The 14539-nt window shown below is 36.1% G+C and overlaps 1 protein-coding gene across 6 annotated transcripts in view; it reads right to left on the reverse strand.

Moving 5' to 3' along the window:
* PPP4R4 (protein phosphatase 4 regulatory subunit 4) overlaps window positions 1-14539 on the reverse strand; it is a 100867-nt gene that overhangs the window by 38269 nt on the left and 48059 nt on the right. For 5 of the 6 annotated variants that reach the window (XM_074326992.1, XM_074326994.1, XM_074326993.1 and 2 more), the window contains 3 exons: window positions 3704-3851; window positions 3119-3192; window positions 617-723 (listed from right to left, as the gene is read on the reverse strand). In XM_074326992.1, coding sequence (XP_074183093.1) covers window positions 617-723; window positions 3119-3192; window positions 3704-3851 — 329 coding nt within the window. Of the gene's footprint in view, window positions 1-616; window positions 724-3118; window positions 3193-3703; window positions 3852-6922; window positions 7026-14539 lie in introns of all 6 variants that reach the window. The other variant, XM_019745808.2, reaches the window with a different exon arrangement.

Raw genomic sequence — 14539 nt, forward strand, 5'->3', positions numbered from 1 at the left:
AAATGATGTATGTGACTGAGTCTTTTTAAAGTAATGGTTAATTTTAGATTGGCAGTTAAACATCTTAGCTAAGACAAAAAGCTGTAGGCAAGTGGAATATCTGATTCTAGCAACCATCAACCAAAAATACTCTTCCACTTTATATTTTAGTCTTGTCATAATTACACACCATTTCATTTCTCCCTTTGGGATTTATCATCTGGGCAGAGAGTAGCATACAAATTATAAACATTCTCATCTCAAAATAAAATGCGTTACTCAAAATAATGAATTCATAGCAATAATGGAAGAAAGCAGAAAAACTAATTTTATGTCATTTTCACAACTTTTGAAGTCTATGCCATTTTATCCTCAAAACTATACTAGGTATGTGACAGGGAGATTAAGATAGGAAACGGAAGAAAAGTTAACCTTATTGATTTTGAAAAGCCATGAGATCAAGAAGAAATGCATCGGAATAAGCAGACTTCTAAGGATTCTATAAAGTTAAAACAGCTAAATTTGTATGCAGTATGGAATAATACAAATCTAATATAACTGTTAGTCACGCAGTTATTATACATTTTTAAATCAATTTAATTTAATAAAATAGACAAAAGTTAATCCAAATACTCACATATGGGCATCAAATTTGTTGGTCAATTTTCCTAAAATTTTACAACTAACTAAACGAGACTGGACTGTTTGGGAAAGCTGTGCCTTGGAAACAAGTGGGTTCAAAATCTAAAGAGAAAGATTTAAAGAACAAATTCACAAAATTTTATATATTCTTGACACTAATGTCAGCTATATTGTTCAAAGAATATTTTAATGTTCTAAATGGTTTTAAAGAATCTGAGTAAGAGTTTGAGGTGCACAGTTGCTCATAAACTTGATCACTTTGCTTGTGTTCTAGGTTACTGTACACACACACACACACACACACACACACACACACACACACACAGAGGGTGCCAAAAAAAGTATACACATTTTAAGAAAGGAAAAAACTGTATTAAAATTACACTAAAGGTAACCACTTTGAGCACCTCTTGTAATTGCAGAAGTCAAACGTGACTTGTATTCATCTTTTGTTACCAGTATATATTGAGTATTATAATTTTAAGACAGTTTTTTCCTTTCTTAAAATGTATATACATTTTTTTGGCTATTATCTATATATATGGTAATAAATTACAAAATTAAAAACCATCAGGAACAAAAAAGATTGAATTAAAGCTTATGGCGAAGTCTGGAATGATCTGTACACACATAAAGTTTAATTGTGAAATACACATTTTCAAAAGAAAAAAGCAAATTAATTACCAGCTCCCCTGAAATTTATTTTTATTCCATATAGATTTTTATATTTATCCGAAAGGGATGCAAAACATTAGAGATTACAGCTTCAAATAGATTCTATTAAGCAATTCTGTCATTTGAATACAATAACCCAAGCCTAATACTGTATTAAGTACATACTGGGCACTCAAAAACTCAACAGCATGATAGACTGTAAAGAACTATGAGGATCAGATCCTGAGTCTGGTCCCAGCTCTTTAATTCGCCCAGGTCATCTTGCTATTTCTCATCCCAAGATTTCTCATCTACTTAAAATGGAAATTACAAGATGTCATAGTAAGATCCCCCCGAGTTCTAAAATTCTATGAATCTAATAAAAGGGTCAATGGGTTTTCCTCCTCTCAACAAAATAAATAGAATTCCTGAATGCATAATGATCACTTTGCTTGTAAATGATAAATATAATTTACAAGTAAAATATTTGAAATAAAATAAAATGCATATGTAAAATCTTTAAAAATCACATGTTAAATAACACATGGTATTCTAGAGTAAAAACTGTATTCTACTATATATTCCTCTTCAAAAAATATAAATAACACAGGTCAACATTACGTTCAACACTTAAATATATGTAACCATCTAGATGTTTGGCATCAAATATACAAACATCCTTAAAACTGGGTAAATCTTCCCATTTTTCAAGCAAGTGTTTTGGATTGAGATAGGACCATAAACTGAGGGCAAAGAAAGGACGAAGACACTTCACGAACTCCACAGAGGATACTGATAGATAACTGTTTTTTTTCAACCAGGACATATTTGAAAAGAAATATATATCGGGATCATGCTCACAGGATGAAAAATCATTTCATTAGAGAATAAATTTCCTTTCTAATTTTCCTATTCTCTAATCATAATTTACTAGAAGTTTCCGAGAAGGGTATGTTGAACAATGCTGGAAATTAAAAAGCACACAACAAATTGGTAATAATATTTGCAACAAATATAACCTAGGACTGGCAACCCTGATAGATAAATAGCACATATAGTGATCAAAGGACATAATCAGACAATTCCAAAATAATAAATAAAACAGATACAAATGTAGTACATGAGATAATATTCACAGCATAATTTTAAAAATTCCAGTTAAAATGTAATTCCATTTTTGGCCCATCGAATTAAATTGGAACACTATTGCTGATAAAAGTCCAAGGAAACAGGCATTTTCATATTGCTAGTCAACACCCTGAAGGATATTAATGCCCTCTGACCCAGTAATTTCACTTTTTTGGAAGCCATAATTAAGGAAATTATGTGAAAAACAGGGAAAGCTCTACAGAGATGTTCATTAATATCTTATTTTTAATAAAATACTGAAAACAGGCTTAAAAGTCTAATAAGTAAAGTATTTTGTAGCTACTACCAAATGAGTTTAAAATAACAGGAAAATAATGCTAAGTGTAAAACAACCACATATACATTCAATATGATGATTAATATGGCCAACAACAACCACACATAGGGAAAAATCTGAAATGAAAATATATCAGAATGTTAAAAGTGGCTAAGCAAAGAACCATGATTTTCCTTCTTACTATTTTCTGTATAACTCAAATTTTCTATAATGAACCTGTATTGCTTTCAGAGGGGAAATAACTTTATTCTTTTTTAAAATACAATTTTTATCAAAAACAAAAACCAAAAAAACAAAGCCTTAGAGTGACTTACTTATTAGTATTTACAAAAAAAAAACAAACAAAAAAAAACGACTCTGGGTGGTGAATACACAATGATACATTACAGATTAATTAAAAAAAAAAGAAAGTATTACCTCATGTCTTAGGGTTTCTTTGGGCAACACTTCTATCACAAACAGAAGAGTTTCCAGCCACGCATTGCTGACCCCTGATTGACACAGATAAAACATGCCAAATGAAATGTCTCACAAATTCAGTTTCAACTCAGCCATTAATAGGTATGATGGTATTTAATGATAAAACAGAATCATTACTTTCATTACTAGTTTAAGAAGTTTCTCTATTTTTTATCTTAGCCAACATCTGGAAAACATGTATCTTTAAAAATAATATCGGGGCGGGGGGATATCTTTAACCCAAATTGTGCATTTTTTGCCACACAATAATATAAACACAAATGTTGCAAAACAAAATATATATCTAAGAAGAAAGTATAAATCATAAGATGAACTAATGGGTCTTCAGCTTTCAAGGATCCTGAAGTTTGCGGATTTTGAAAGGAGATAACCACGGCTATTTTCAGTCACACTAATGATCAACGCTTGGGCAGCGTGGCCTCATTCAGTTATCCTCACCAGGCTAACAAGATCCAAAGAACATCCTGGCCACATGCAATAAACAATAAATAAGGATATAATTAAGCATTCCAGGCTGCTGACCTGCATCCCTGTGTTCCAGATGTAGTAGAATGACTTGGAGGAAGGAGTGGGCGTAAGTATGAATTGACACTGAATCTTCCTGTAGAATGGTCAAAAATGACACCGCGGCCGTTAACTGCATTTCCACTCCTGCAACATGCAGGACTTCCTGTATAATCAGAAGAGTTTGCTATTACATAGATGAGAGATCAGAAGCTATAATTTTTAAAACTCCAAGGTCATAGAAACCAACCATAGTCATATTCCACAAATAACTATGTATAACTTTTAAGAATATGTAATTCCTCTTACTACTTTAGTTAAGAAAAGTATATTAATCTGTCCCTGACCACATAAGTCATTACACCACATAAAGTTTAAACGTCTTAGGAATTTATGAAATGAAATAATGTTCCATTGGTTTACTGAATGAAAATTATAAAAGTATATAAACTTTTAAATAGAATAGGCATTTTTGATAGATTTCAACTTCTATCTTGCAATTTGTATCATACAGTTTGCCATCATACCTAGTATAACAACATCAAAGCTCAGATAATCACATGTGTTTTCATTATTTGTATTTCTACTTCAAAAAATAAACATTATGAAATTTTACTATAAAAAAGAAATACCCTGAAGATTGGGCAAATGAATTTTCCCCTTTAAACAACTAATAAGAACATAAATTACCAGGAAGTAAACTGCTTTTAAAAGAAGGAATTTTTAAATACAATATGTTTTTTAAAACGAATTTATTTTCATAGCCATCTCCATTCACCATTTTTTAAAATTTTGAAATGTATATTCAAAGTTAAAGCCTACACAAGAATATTAGTTTTCAACACACTGAAAAGTCAAAAAAAAACAAACCTTTTCATATAAAGCTCATCAAAAATATCACCTATACTAGAAGAGAGAGTGTGTGTATGACGTAAAGGTACTATAAGTATTACTTCATTTAATCATTTATGGCAATTAGGAAATTTTCCCTTGAATGCCTATTTTGTAAGTAACACAGAAGGTTAATAGAACAATGTGGAACTTACAGCCATGAAACAAAGTTTCATAGCTGTGATTTTAAGAAAATTAATCTTTTCTACATCATTTCCTAATATATGTAATGCGAATAATAATACTGTCTTCCTAGAAATTTAAATCATTTAAACAGAACGTACGACTTACCAACTTGTACAAATTGAGCGTTAATGACCACTGTACATCCAACTGTCTCCTCTCTACACGGGGCTATCTAGTAGGAATCTCATCTTGTCCACACCTGAAATGATCTCTTCCTCAAACCTGTTCCTCCTCCACTTTTCATCTCAGGAAACAGTAAATGATAACTCTGCTCTTCCAGCTGTCACCCCAAAACTCTGAGGCCATCCTTAACTCCTGCCTCCATCACTACCACCCTGGTCCACGCCACCGTCATTTCCTGCCTGAATTATTCCAATCACCTGTTAACTAGTCCCTGATTCCATCACTGCCCCTCCATACAACAGCCAGAGGTTTTTACAAGTCAGATCATGTCATTCCTCTGCTCCAGACTCTCCAAAGGCTTCATATCCTACTCAAAGGAAAAGTCAAACTCATTTCAATGACTTACAAGACCTGTTCCCAATTCCCCCTTTTCCCAGATTTCCACATGATTGGCTCCCCGATTCTTTCAAGCTTCTGTTCAAATACCACATTTTCAATGAACCCTCCCTAGAACCCTAATGTAGACTGAAAGCCCCTCCCTTGCCCCAGCTCTCACCACCCACTTTACAGGCTCATTACCTCCATCGTCCAATACGTTCATTTGTTTATGGTCTATTTCCCACATCTAGAACATAAGCTTCACGATTGCAAGACTTTTTGTCTGTTTTGTTCTCTACTATATCCCCTACTCCTAGCACACAGCAGGCATTCAGTACAATGGCTGGATGACTGAATATCTCTCACCCTTTCTCCTAAACTTTCTGCTCTTGGTATTTTCTCACTTCATACACATTTTCCACATCTCCTGAAAGGTGGCTTCAAGAGATTTTCAGGTGAGTCCTAAAGATTAGGGTTTGGTAGAATTAGACACAAGGCAAAGCAAAAATGGATCACATAGAAATGCATTCTCAATCCTCTTTCTATCATAGCAATAAGGAGATGTTCCTGCCATCTTCTAACCATGATTTAGACCATGTACCCAGACTCCTGGATTCAGCATGGGGGCTGCCAGCCATTGAGCTAAGGGGTAACACATGTCATTCTACAGCAGAAGAAACAGAGCCCTCAAATATTCTGCCAAAGGCCCATGAGCTAGTAACTGACAACTCTAAGGCAGAACCCTTGTCTACCTGATATCAAATTTAAGCAATGAATTCTTTCTCACATTTCCACATGTCCATTTATCATTTATTAAGACATGACTCCATCCTAAGCCTTTGTGTGGAAGGGTGGGAGATACGGCAGTGGCTTACTGTGGCATATGCTTACGTGGGATGGTTACTGCCCAGAAACACTATGTTTGTTTTGTTTTAAACTTTTCTATCCCACGCATACACATTACAATTTTTTTCAACCAATAGTCAATTATGTATCTTAAGAGTTCTTGGCTGACAGAAAAAGAGAAGACATGATAAAACGTAAAGCAGAAGCAGCAATTGGTCTCTGAAATCAGCCCATCCATATCCCCTTGTTTTACTGTTTCCAAAGCAAACATTTGTTCCACATGAACAATTCTGGATTTGGAAAATGCTTTTAAAAGATTTGATGTGGCCAGTATACATCACTTACAGGTTTCGGAAGCACAGCTTTTATTTAGAAACAGAAAGTACTTTGTGAAGAAATAGTAAAATAAATTGTGAGGGCCACAACGTACATTCCGGGTTCACATGAGTTTGCTGTTTTAAGTTCCAAGAGATGTAATTCTGCCCCCTCTTAAAAAGTCATTACAGTCCTGGGTTTTGTACATATGCAAACTTTATGCAAAGAAGGACTTGAGAAGCTCTCCAACGTCATATCTTCTTACTGTATTACTTAGTCTTGATTCCCGCAGCATTTGCCCCAACCATTTTGCATTTAATTTTCGAAAAATCCTCAAGTCTTATCGGGATTTGGGTTTTTCTCTTGTGCTGATTTCAACATCTGGGACTGTCCACTGTTAAGAAACCAGCACAGACTAAGATTTTGTCACTGCTAAAACTCAACTGATTTCTAAACATATTTTTCTGAAACATAACACAATAAGAGTCTGATACTTACCATTAAGTATTCTCGTCCACAGAGTCACACCTTCTGGACAAACATAGTGAGATCCATACTCTCTGGGTAAATAAGTGTGCATCCTCATGGACCTTGGAAGACACTGAAAAGTAAATTCCTCTATTGCTTAAGTGCATGCCTCAATGCCAGTTACCCTTCCTCTTACACACTATTGTATGGCTGGCATTCCAACCTGAATTCCTCAAAAATGTAATGAGACATTTGATAAATGAGTTAATGGTACAATTCCAAATTTAAAAACCTATTCCCATTCAAGGAAGGAAAATGTACTAGACACTTCTGTGTTTAAATTCATTCTGTAGTTAACATAAATGGTGCAAGAAAGCATTTTGTGAAACGATGGAATACAGTCCTTGCAGTGAGGGAAACTGCCCTGTCTCCAATAAACCCACATTATATGCGTCCAGAAGAGATTTCTCTTTGCAATACACGATATAGAGAAGCATTAAATAAATCACTGGCTTATTCCAAAAGAGCAAATACTTTGGATTCAGACATTTGGAAACCAAATTTACTGAATAAAACTGGTAAACACATTTACCATAAATGGTGCTGGTTAAAGGTAAAGGAAGCCCTAAATTTATGAAGTATCTCTGTATATTTTTAGAGATAACATCACTGATATTTTGAAATTAATAGGGACTTAAATATTGAAGATCTAGGACATAAAATACCTGGAGTTTTGTAGATTTTTAGCAACTAACAGTAACAGTGAACAGCTCTTTTCACTATAAAATGATAATATTTATAAAAGACTTTAAAACTGAGTTAAATATGAGTAATTGGAACATGCCAGCTCTACGATATCCTCAACAATTAACTAGGACACCCCATTCTTTTCCCTGTCACTGATTGCCACATTCCCCACTACAATAAAGGGTGGGGAACGGGTTGAGAGCGCTGAAAATCAAACTCTGAGAGGGAAAATATAGCGGAGACAATAAACAGGAACAAAAGAGATGTGCTTTACCCTTCTTTAAATCTGTATTTCAGTGATTAGCAAGGTTCATGAGGAGGTACACATAAAAATATCCCAAAGATCTCTTTCCATTAAGGCAATACCAATCCCTTAGTAACAACTAGCATCTGACCACTGTAAATGTAAATGTACAATGAAGGATCCTGCCATGCAAAATCATGACAGCAAAACAAACACATTTCAAGACAATGGTTATGAAATTGAAGTTTTAGCTGCACTACTCTGCTAAGTCATTTTTACATATAATACATTAGAATCATGTCATTTCATGATTTAGGCTTAAAATATAAATAAGCAATTTAAATGTTAAAAAGGAAAGATGTGCTTATCAAACAAAACATCTATTTACTGGACATAATGGCTCTCGGTAATTATTTCAAATGATCCATTGTAGCCATATTTAATTAAATATTTTTTGAAAAAATTATAAACTGTTTTCTGGGGGGAAGCAACACTGGAAAGTATGGCAAATTTCTATAAGCAAGTGGAAATAAGGCTTTCTTTCTAGTCAGTTACTGCTTTTCCCTTCTATCCTAAAGTCTCTCTAAAGTAACCCAATGAAAATCTAATTCTGATAATATAATTTCATTAACAGTTATTTATTAAGGACCAGCATCATACCAAGCATCCTGGGAAACTGGAGAAAAATCAAAGACACGGTTCCCTACCGTTGAGGGGCCCCTGTTGCTTATATACACTCAAGCAGTCACCAAATATTTACTCAGTTACATTCAAGACTAGGTGATGGAGACTGAACAATGAGCAGGACTGGCAATGTACCTGTTAATACTGTAATTAAAACCGTGAATAGAGACCAGGATGAGAAGTACAAGGTGGCATAAGAACATCTAATGGGTGGCCTGATCTCTTCTGAGGAGAGGGTCACCGACAAGGAACAATGAGCCCATGTGAATACAAAGAAATAACTGGACAAAGGTTGGAATAAAGAGGCAGGAAAGCAAGAAGATTTAAGAAAAAAAGAATTTGCACTGAGAAGTAAGAAGGAGTATGGCAGATTCAGGAACTGAAAGGAGGTCAGTGTGCCTGGAGCCGAGGCTAATGAAACAGACAGAGCCCACATTATGAAGGGCCTTAGATGCATGAAGCAAGAGAATGTACAGACTGCAGTCCTAAATGCTTTGAAGTATCATGCCGATCATCAAGAGGAAAATGAACCAGAAGGCGGTGAGGCAGGGTGCGATGGAGGGAGGCAGCAGGGGAGCTCACTCAGGAAGCTATCACACTCGTCTCGGCAAACCCTCAGAGTAGCTTGGACTAGGGTGCAGGCAGTGTGGTGGGACAGAGGTGGGTGGATTCAAGAAATATTTAAGAAATAAAACAAGCAGGATTGTATAAGCAAGCAATAAAAGAACAGATGGTATCAAGGATGGCTCCCCAAATCCTGGCTTGAAAACCATATGGGTAACAACGTTACCCATTAGGATAGGGGACACCGGAGGAAGCCGAGGTGTCCAAGGAAAATACGAGAAGCTCAGTTCTGGACTTGTTAACTTTGACGTGCTTTTGAGGCATCCAAATAGAGACCAAAAACAGGGAACTGTATTTGTAGATCTGATACCCTGAAAAGGTCTGCTATAAGTGAGAATGTATATGGAATAGAACTGATATGGATGGTATTTTAAGGCTTGGGTGTGGATGAGACTGCCTACAGACAAAACATAGGCGGAAAGTGGAGATATGCTACTGTAAACAAAATTTTACTCCAACAAAACAAAGGTGTTGAACTCAAAGTTTAAATAAAGAGATCCATCCTGAGTGTTTTGGCAGAGTATTTCATTTTAAGTTCTGGACTATTCCTAACACATCATTAGAAAACAATCAATCAGTCTGTGTGCAGTAAGGGTAATGACAGAGTGTGGTGAAGGGGTGTATGTAGGTGCACGACAGAAACATTTTGGGTTAATATTGTTCTGATATTAAATCAAGAAAGGAAAAATAAAAAGGAAAGGGAACATCCTCTTTCAGTATGGCAAACTAGGTAATTCTAATCAGTTCTCCTGATGGGGAAAATTTAAAAAGCTAGAAAAAAATATAAAAATCATCTACATAAAGGTATATGGAAACAAACAAGATTACCCATCCAAACCAAAAAATTACCAATGCTAGATTACCCATTTCTAGAAAAATTACCCATCCAAGACCTAACAGATAATGGAATTCCAGAAAGGTGAGCATGTAATTTGGGGCCTGTTTTTACACTGGGACCATTAGCTGATTCTAGAAAAGTCTCTAGAGAGGTCAAGAGCTTAAGTGACTTTTTTGATAGCCTTGCACAGGCCAGATAAGGGCAATCTTGAAGCAGACTGACCTTTGCAGGGAGAGCGGCCCAGCTTCAAATCATCCAATATCTAAAACTGGATTAAATGAAACTTTATTGCTAGTGCAGTTAAGTGGCTACCAGAAGAAAACATATTCCTTTCTAGAGGCAGATATCACCTTGGGCCTCAAACTGTTTCTACAAATAATTTATCAAATATAAGATGAAACATAGAATCAATAATATCCAGGCACATGAAGAGATAAAATAATATGAATAAGAACCAACAGAAGCAACAGAAAACAGAAATACACTCAAAGGAGCTCTAGGTATTGGTGTTATCTGGTACCTGGTTCAAGAGGATAAAAGATACAATTAAATATTTCAACAGAAAATTCTAAGATATAAAAAAAAGGATGTGGCAGATTTTTTAAAGAGCTAAACAGAAATTCTAGACAACAAAAATATAATCAAAATCAATAATCAGAATGAATTACAAAGGAAAAAAGATGGAAAAGATGATAAAAGAGAGAAGATATCGTGAAAAGGTCTACTGTATGTGAAATTGGAGCCCTAGAAAGAGAATAGAGAGAAAATTAGGCAGAAGTAAACTGAAAAATGTCTGAAAAGGTAATGGTCATTTTTTTTTTTTTTTTAGTACAGATAGTCTCATAGGTGTATAGCTTTGTTTGCATTTATCTAATGACTAAGCATGCTGAATATCTTTTATGTTTATTGGTCATCCACAAGTTATCTTTGGTGAAGTATCCAAATTTTTGCCTGTTTTTAAAAATTGGGTTTTTTCTGTTTTTTATTAAATTTATTTATTTTTAAATTACAGTTGACAATAAATATTATATTACTTTCAGGTGTATAGCATAGTGGTTAGACTTAACCACTTATGAGGTGATAACTTATGAGGTGATCCTCCCAGTAAGTCTAGTACCCATCTGACACCGCAGATAGCTATTACAATATTATTGACTATATCCTCTATGCTATACTAACGTAAATCTATTTTCTTATTATTGAGTTTTGAGAGTTCTTTATGTATTCTGAATACATGTCCTTTAGCAGACATATGATTTACAAACATTTCCTCCCATTCTGTGACTTGTCTTTTCATTCTCTTAACAGTGTCTTCTGATTAGGTCTTCTGCCTAATCTTCTCTCCATTTTCCATGTTTCCCCAAAAATAAGACCTGATATTACATTATATATTATATTGCATTGCATTGCATTGCATTGCATTGCATTATACTATACTATACTATACTATACTATACTATACTATACTATACTATACTATACTATATTATATTATATTATATTATATTATATTATATAAGACCCGGTCTTATTTTATGATAAGATCAGGTCTTATTTTACTATATTAATTTTTGCTCCAAAAGACACATTAGAGCTGATTGTCTGGCTAGGTCTTATTTTTGGGGAAACAGGGTAGAAGTTTTAAATTTTCATGAGGTCAAATTTATCCCATTTTTCTTCTTTCTCTGCAATGTGGATACCTTTCATTTCTTTTTGTTGCCTTACTGCCCTTGATAGAACGTCCAGTAGTGTTGAACAAATGTGGTAAGAGTGGACACTCTTGACTTGTTCCTGATCTTAGGGGACAGCACTCAGTTTTTCACCTGTAAGTATGTTACCTGTAGGTTTTTCTGAAGAAGCTCCTGACTATCCCTAGTTTAGTTTTTTGGTGTTTTTTAATTTCTCAGGAACAACTGTTGCATTTTGTCAAATGCTTTTCCTAAATCTACTGAGATAACCAGATGGTGGTTTGTTTTTTAAGTTTGTTGATATGACTTACATTGATTAGTTTTTGAATTTTGAACTAACCTTGAATTCCTGGGATAAACTCCAATTGGTCATGATGTATTACCCTTTTTATATACTGCTGGATTTAATTTTCTACTTTTCAGAAGATGTTTGCATCTAAGCTCATGAGACATATGCATCTAATTTTTTGTTTGTTTGCTTTTGTAATGTCTATGTCTCATTTGGGCGTAATCTTGGCCTCATTGAATGACTTGTAAAGTTCTTACTTCCTCCTCTATTTTCTGGAAGAATTTGTGTAGAATCTTATTTCATTTAAATTTACCCTAATTTTTACCACTTCTGGTGCTGTTCATTTCTTCACATAAATTAAATTTCCATCTGGTATCACATTACATCCCCTAAAGAACTTCCCTTACCATTTCATATTATATAAGTCTAGTAAAAAAATCTTTTCAATTTTTGTTTATTTTTTAAAAATAGGATTTTGCCTTCATGCTTGAAAGATATATTCACATTCTTGTTCACTTTTTTCTCTTTGCTTTCAGCACTTCTAATATGACATTCCATTCTCCACCTGCATAGTTTCTGACCAAGTCTGCTTTATTCTCACCTTTGTTCCTCTGTATGTAATGTTTCTTTTGTCCCTGCTCCCAAGATTGTCTCATATTTTTTCTTTATATTAAGCACTTCAATCATAGTGTGCCTAGGGTGTGTGTGTGTGTGTGTGTGTGTGTGTGTGTGTGTGTGTGTGTGTTTATCCTGCTTGGGTTCTCTGAGCTTCTTGGATCTTTGGTTTGTTGTCATTCATTAATTTCAGAAGTTTTGGCCATTATTTCTTCAAATAGTTCTTCTCCCGTCTCCTCTTTTCTCATTCTGAGACTCCATTGCACATACAGTAGATCACTTTACATGGTCTCAAAGCTATTTGATACTCCCTTCTATTTTTTTTCACTCTTTTCTATCTTTGTGTTTCAGTTTGGATAATTTCTACCTTCAAGTTCACTGACTCTTTCCCCAGCTGTGTCCAAACTGCTGATAAGCCCATCAAAGGAATGCTTCATCTCTGATATAATCCTTTTTATTTCTAGCATTTTCATTTGATTATTTTATAGTTTCCATCTCTCTGCTGAAACTCCCTATATGTCCATGCATGTCATTTGGAGGAAGTGGTGGTGCTGTGATCCTGTCCCCAGCATTAGCCAATGATCACCATGCCTGCATCAAGGGAGACTCTCTCCAGTCTCCTGCCCTTCCCCCAAGGCAAGGAGGCCTGTGGGAAAGAGCTTGCAAGTGAGTGCAAAGTTCCCTTGGTCTGCAGCTCCACGTTATTCTAAACTGTTGTGCTAGCCCACAGCCAACTTTAAAAAGCTTGTCACAATTTTAGCTGATTATTTTCCTAACAACCTTATGTGATGGTCACTTCTTCCCCCTGTACTCTGTCAAAAATCTGTGCCCCAGTTGCCATAAAAATGGCGCCGTGAGGTGAGCCTCTTGAAATCTCCCCTGGAATTTACAACAAATTGAACAACTATAACTCCACAAACAACTCCCTGCACAGCAGACAGGCAAGACTAAGAGGCACACTACTGAAATCACCTAAAGGTGGGCAAATTGCACACGCAGGAGAGGAGAGAAGGGAGAAGTGCAGACACAGGAACACGCAGGTGCAGGATGCAGACATAGCTCGGTGCTCTGAGCTCACTGCTTCCCAGAACTACTGCAGCTGCGGGAGACGGAAGAACTCGGACTGCTAGGGCTCCGCTTATGGCCCACAGGGCTGAGGAGACAGCATATCATATAACACGGCTGAAGCCAACGCTCACGGCAGAGACCTCGGAGAAAAGACTGAGGGAAGAAGGCTGAAAACGGTGGTTTAAGCCCTCACTGCCGAGCAGAGAACAGAAGCCTTAGGCACTGAGACTAGCCGCCCCCTCCCTACTCTCCCAGAGCTCGCCCCACCCCCACCTGCCCGGTGCTAGAAGCGGAACAGTAGCAGTGTCAGATCAAAAGAACAGAATATTTGCCGATCTGAGAACTGTGGACCACAGATACAGATTCGCAGCCCAACTAGTTCCGGCAAAGGGGATGGGAGCTGTGGAAGCAGGACCGGCTGTGGTGGTGGTCGCTGCCATTGCTCTGGGCCACTTCTCACAACTCACCCCGCCCCTGTCCCCACCTATCTGGGTGGATCCCTGCAGGAGTAAGCAAAACTGCTGAAACACACGGGCTGTGAATCTGGTGCAGGAAGCCTTTGGAACGTCAGAAGCTCTCCACATCCCCCCACGGAGGTGGCGTCCTATGACCCAGACCAACAGTTCACAGAGGAGAAGCCCGCCTTCCAGGGAATCCCCCCATTGTGTGAGAAGCCGGAATAGTGCAGAGAAAATATAACACTACAGTGTGAGAGAGAATAAAAGGCTGCAGTCAGAGAGAAAATAAAACATTCTACCAACACCTATTGGAAAACAAAAGAAAGACTTCTTTCTATCAACCTGTTGTAAAACCCACTCCTGTAGATGTTTAGGAAGAGAAATAATAAATC

The sequence above is a fragment of the Rhinolophus sinicus genome, linkage group LG03 (assembly GCF_036562045.2).
Source record: "Rhinolophus sinicus isolate RSC01 linkage group LG03, ASM3656204v1, whole genome shotgun sequence".
NCBI classification, from domain to species: Eukaryota; Metazoa; Chordata; class Mammalia; order Chiroptera; family Rhinolophidae; genus Rhinolophus; species Rhinolophus sinicus.